The sequence below is a fragment of the Pipistrellus hanaki genome (assembly GCF_964339955.1).
Source record: "Pipistrellus hanaki genome assembly, chromosome: 6".
Lineage (NCBI taxonomy): Eukaryota > Metazoa > Chordata > Mammalia > Chiroptera > Vespertilionidae > Pipistrellus > Pipistrellus hanaki.
This window is the reverse complement of record NC_140508.1, coordinates 66,818,302-66,824,011: the sequence shown is the minus strand read 5'-3', so window position 1 is coordinate 66,824,011 and position 5,710 is coordinate 66,818,302. Positions and strand designations below refer to the sequence as shown.

General features: G+C 50.4%; 1 protein-coding gene across 3 annotated transcripts; it reads left to right on the top strand.

Annotated features, from left to right (window-relative positions):
* The first annotated feature begins 1,880 nt into the window (after nucleotides 1-1,880).
* Nucleotides 1,881-5,633, top strand: ZSWIM1 (zinc finger SWIM-type containing 1). 3 transcript variants are annotated; one of them, XM_084888735.1, is made up of 2 exons: nucleotides 1,881-2,122; nucleotides 3,089-5,633. In XM_084888735.1, the coding sequence occupies exon 2, from the start codon at nucleotides 3,233-3,235 to the stop codon at nucleotides 4,601-4,603; it is 1,371 nt and encodes a 456-aa protein (XP_084744861.1). In that variant the 5' UTR covers nucleotides 1,881-2,122; nucleotides 3,089-3,232; the 3' UTR covers nucleotides 4,604-5,633. The 3 variants fall into 3 exon arrangements, with proteins under 3 accessions (XP_084744861.1, XP_084744859.1, XP_084744860.1); XM_084888733.1 differs by having other exon boundaries at nucleotides 1,881-2,276; XM_084888734.1 differs by having other exon boundaries at nucleotides 1,881-2,328.
* Nucleotides 5,634-5,710: the final 77 nt, after the last annotated feature.

The following is a 5,710-nucleotide window of genomic DNA, read 5'->3' as shown; positions in this document are numbered from 1 at the left end:
GAGGCCAAATAGGGAGGGAAGAAACTGGAATCTTTTTATTTTGTTTTAAAAATTTTTTATTATTTTTTAAAATATATATTTTATTGATTTTTTAAAGAGAGGAAGGGAGAGAGGGAGAGAGTTAGAAACGTCGATGAGAGAGAAACATGGACCAGCCGCCTCTTGCACACCCCACACCGGGCATGTTCCCGCAACCAATGTACATGCCCTTGGCCGGAATCGAACCTGGGATCTTTCAGTCTGCAGACCAACGCTTTACCACTGAGCTAAACTGGTTTCGGCTATTTTATTTTACTTTTAAATATATTTTTATTGATTTCATAGAGGGAGAGAGAGATAGATGCATCAATGATGAGGGAGAGTCATTGATTGGCTGCTTCCTGCATGCTCCACACTGGGGAAAGAGCCTGCAACCGGTTCATAGGTCCGCGCTCAACCATTAGCCACGCCAGCCGGGTGAAACTTATAACCTACTTACACAATAATGTTGGGCAAGTCATTTAACCTCTTATAATCAGTTGCCCGCAGCTTGCAGGAAGACTGTAGGAAAGTCCCTAGTTTCTTTGATCCGGGTTTCCTCACCTGCAAAAATCAGTGTTGGGCTCTGGCAGGTTTGGCTCGGTGGGTAGAGTGTCAGCCTGTGGACTGGAGGTTGCTGGGTTCGATTCCGGTCAAGGGCCCATGCCTGGGTTGAGGGCTCAGTCCCCAGTGTGTGTGTAGGAGGGAGGGGGGGAGTTGTGCAGGAGGCAGCCGATCAACTTATCTCTCATCATTGATGTTTCTCTCTCTTCCTCTCCGAAACCATAAAAAATATTTTTTTTAAATCAGCATTGGCCTAGTTTCCCCTCTAGATTTATATAAATGGAACATTTTAGATAGAGCGTTGGCCTGCGGACTAAAAGGTCCCGGGTTCGATTCCGGTCAAGGGCATGTACCTTGGTTGCGGGCACATCCCAGTAGGGGGTGTGCAAGACACAGCTGATTGATGACACTCTCTCATCGATGTTTCTAACTCTCTATCCCTCTCTCTTCCTCTCTGTAAAAAATCAATAAAATATATATATTTTTAAAATAAAATAAATGGAACATTTTCACCACAGTTACAAGGATCAACACTGACTTGTTGCTGTTAGTTTGTAATCTTAATCCCCTAGAGCAGGGGTGTCGAACTCAATCAGAAAAGGGGCCAAAATCTAAAATCCAGCCTAAATCGAGGGCCGAATGGTTTACTGAACAGTCATAAACTGACAATATCATAAACTGACAGCGGAGTGCAGTGATGACAGCGCGGTGCGGGCCACATTGCAAGGCCTGGGCTGGATTTGGCCCGCGGGCCTTGTGTTTGACACATGTGCCCTAGAGCGTGGTAGCCAACCATCTTCAGGGGAACTGAGGTCAAAAGATGGCAGTCCGTCTTGGTTCTTGCACTAGTTCACCAGGACCTTAACGAGTCACAGCTTCATTTTGGATCTCTCTTTCTGTAAAATCCGGGAGGGGTTGGCTGGGCAATACCAAGCTCTCTCAAGATCTGGGTTTTCTCAAATCCAAGGGCTGGGCTCTTAACCCTTGACCTCGAGGCGGAACTTGAAACCTGGGCCTCAGTTTCCCCCAAGGTAGAAGACTCCATACAACTACATGTGCACCCTTTCCTACCGCCCCCCCCCCCCACACACACACACACACTCGGGGCCTTTGGAATTTGGAAAAGAAAATTCTTAAAAAAAAAAAAAAAAGAAAATTCTTGAAACACTATTTATTTTCCATTTTATTTTCCATTTCATTTTCGGCCGCTGAGGGAGTTTCCATAGTAACACGTCCTTCTAGTAGGTTCCACGGATAGGAGTTTCCAGAGTTCCAGGTTCAGGTCTCAGACTCTCCTGGATGCAAATATTCTCAGGCTTCTATTGGTTACCGCCAGCCGAGCCCCCTCGTAACCATGGTAACAGCACCGCCCACAAGTTGCCGGGCTACGATTGGTCCGAGCTCGAGAGCCCTGACGTGAGCCCCTCAGGCCATTGGCCTGAGTCACAGGAAACTGGCGCCGCGGTTGGTGAGTCTAGAGGTCCGTCAGAGCCAGAGACTGGGTCAAATAGGGAGAAATGGCGACTGAGCCAGCCTGTGGGTGAGTGGTTTCGGAAAGGGTGGAGGTATAAGGCAACTGCTTACGGTCGGCCTGGACACAGCTCCCAGGGGGGTGGGAGGTGGACGTCTCTTCTGGCTCCGGCCGGACTCCGTATGGAAAAGTCCGACGTCAACATCCTCCCATCGGGCAAGAGGTGAGAGGTCAGAGGCCGCGTCCTTTCTCTGTGCCTGGTTTATGGAGCTCAGGTACTTTGAAAAGCTGTCGGGGTCCCGAGCCAACGACTCAGCGTCCAGCTACTTACACAGTAATGTTGGGCAAGTCATTTAACCTCTCTGAGCCTCAGTTTCTCATCTGTAAAATGGGGACAGTAACCTGCTTGGAAACATGTGACTAGAACTTTGCTCTTCACATGGGTATTTACGCAGCGGCATATTTGTTAGCCCTGTTTTAAGGCTGAAGAGCTCACTTGTTAGCCCTGTTTTAAGGCTGAAGGGAAGGAGGCTCAGAAGGTGTCATTGACTTGCCCAACAGCACACAGCAAATTTGGGGCGGTTGCATTTCTCTTGACTACAGCAGGACCAAATGAAAAAATGGGTGCCGAAAGGTAACTTGTACATATAAAGAGCTGTACACGTATTTAAAATGCTATTTTTAAAAAGACTATGTGCAGCCCTAGCCTTCACACCCATTCAGCTCGTATGGAACCAAATGGCTGGCTTATCAGTTAGGCCTCAGCTCCAGTGTCATCCTCCCTTCCCACAGAAAGGACTTCCCTGAGCACCTTAGCTAAAGTTTCCCTCCATCCCCAGTTCACTCTCGGTTACCCAGTATTGGGGTCTTTGTAACCTTCATTCTCTGATATATCCTCGTTTGTTTGTTTACATGTTTATTGTGTTATGTCCCCCAGAACAGTGCTAATACACAGGAAGTGTTCAGTAAATATTGTCTGAATAATTGAAGAGCCATGCCTCTACTGTCTCCTTAAACCTGTGATCCTCTCCATAGGCCCCTCTTTGGAACAAGAGCTGGGAAATACAGTCCAGCCTCAAGCCGCAACGTAGTTGGAGCTTGAGGGGCTGGGAGCCTGCTGCACGCAGCCTTGCAGAGAAGTATTTTGACCTTGGCATCTAGACATCTCCCATCTCCCCCATGGCCCTGACAATGCTGAATGAGCTCTTCATTGAGGACCCACGCCCACCTATGCTGCTGTACCAGGTTAGCAAGACTGCCAAGTTAGACACCCTCAACTATCAGAGCTACTTCATGCAGGACATCTTTGCCCATTTCCCTGATATCTTATTTATCCACCGGACCTATAACCCAGTGGGCAAGGTGTTATATGCCTTCCTGGTGGATGGCCCTCAGGTGCAGCTGGAGGGTCATTTTGCCCGGATAGTTTACTTTGCCATTCCTGCCACGGAGGGTGCTGAAGGCCTGACCCAGATGTTCCAGACATTCAAGAAGTTTAACCCAGCCTGGGAGAAAGTCTGTACCATCCTGGTCGATCCCTTCCTCCTCCCTATGCCCACCCTAGCTATGGAGTTCCCCGCAGCTGAGGTCCTGCCCTCAGCCTTCCATATCTGTAAGTTCTTCCAGGGCAAGTTCTACCAGCTTTCCCTCGAACAGCCTGTGAAGCAGGTGCTCCTGACCGCCCTGCAGAGCACAATGTGCTCGGCCACTGCTGGCAACCTGAGGAAGTTCTGTGCACTCCTGAGCAACTTCGTCCCCCCAGAGCAGCTCACCAAGCTACACTTATGCTGGCTGCTCAATGACCGCATCTGGCTGGCCCACCGTTGGAGAAGCCAAGCCCAGAGCAGCCACTACTTCCAGGGCCTGGAGGTCACCATCCGCATCCTCAGCCAGTTCTTTGGCACCACCCCATCTGTGGAACAAGGCATAACCTCCTTGCTCCGGTTCGTGCAGCAGAACCCTGGAGACAAGGCCATCTTCAGCCTGGGCCTGAGTCCCCGGAGCAGTTGTGCCCCCTCGGACGTCAGCCCCCAAAGCCCCAAAGTGGAACAGTTGGCAGAAGCCTGCATCCAGCACTCCCTCCACACCATCTGCACAGAGCCAGCAGCCCAGCTCTGCCTGGGGGAGCTTGCCGTGGTCCAGAAATCTGTGCAACTCATTGGCTCTGGCTCTGAAAAAGTGAACATACAAATCCTGGAAGACACCCATCGCGTGCAGCCCCAGCCTCCTGCCAGCTGCAACTGCTCCTTTAACCAGGCCTTCCACCTGCCCTGCCGCCACATCCTGGCCATGCTCAGTGCCCGGCGCCAGGTGCTCCAGCCCAATATGCTGCCACCTCAGTGGACAGCAGACTCTGCTGCTAGTCTGGATGACATCCTGGGCAGCAAGTGGAGTGAGACCCTGGATAAGCACTTGGCTGTGGCTCTCCTCACTGAGCAGGTGGGCCAGCTCTTACAACACTGCCCCCAGGAGGTGTTTGAACAGCGGTACAGCACCCTGCGGAAACTGGCCGACATCTGGATCGGCCCTTATGAGCAGGTCCAGCTGTGACTGCCTGTGCTGAGAGATGCTCATACACAGGCACACACATCCTCCCTGCACACACACTCACACTGTTGTACTTCCCTGGACCCTCCCTCCAGGACAAAACAGGTCTTCGATTGCCTCCTGCTACCTACAATATGTCTAGTTTTCTAAGACGGGAGTCAGCAAACCTTTTCTGCAAAGGGCCCGACAGTAACTATTTTAGGCTTTGCTGGCCATATACAGTCTGTTGTACTTGGTTTTTGTTTTGTTTGTTTGTTTGTTTGTTTATACCCTCTTGAAAAGATAAAAACTATTCTTAGCTCAAGAGCCTTACAAAAACAGGTGGGCCCTGCTCTGAGATAAGAGGTACAGAGATCAAGGTCTAGGACAAGTTTTCCCCAGTCCTGAGATAACTCTCCGGACTCCCAGAGGAAGAGGCCCCTCAGAGGAGCTGGTGCAGCCAGGTTCCCAGTCTTTTTACCCCCCGCCCCCCGCCCCATCCTGAGGTCATTAAAGTGGAATGTTGCCTACGTTAGCACTCGTCTAGTTTTGTATCTTGCGGAAGGCTCTTTAGGAAATGTCGTGGAAAGAATAGAAATGTTGGAGTCCGGTGCTGCCTGCAAACCTGGTTCCTTACTTGCCTGAGTCTTGAGACCTGGTCTGCCTGTTACCGGCTATGGGACTTCAGGCAGGCCACCTCTCTAAGCCCCAATTTGTTCATCTGTAAAAATGAAGATCCTCGCAGCCCTGGTAAGATTAGAGGAGAGGGCATATAATGGGCCTGCCGCCCAGTGGGTGCTCACATTAGTATTAATTTTCCTTCCTTGCCTGTGGTCTCATCACCTGCCTTCAGCAGGCTGGGAGATGTGAGGCAAGAGGAAATTCACATTGCCTGTGATTTTGTACAAGAAGTTTTGGTCAAGTCCCAAAACAATACAGAAGAAGCCTCCACTCTCCAAGCAGGGTCCCTACCTCAGGTCATTTTCATTATAATTACTCTGACAAGACCTGTCTCCTGGCTTCGTCGCATCTAGAGAAGCTTCCTGGGGTCTGGGCCCTGATGAAGAACTGGTATTCATCTGAGTGGCTCAATCACCCACCCTAGCCCCATCCCTGCCATAGGCACCCCCA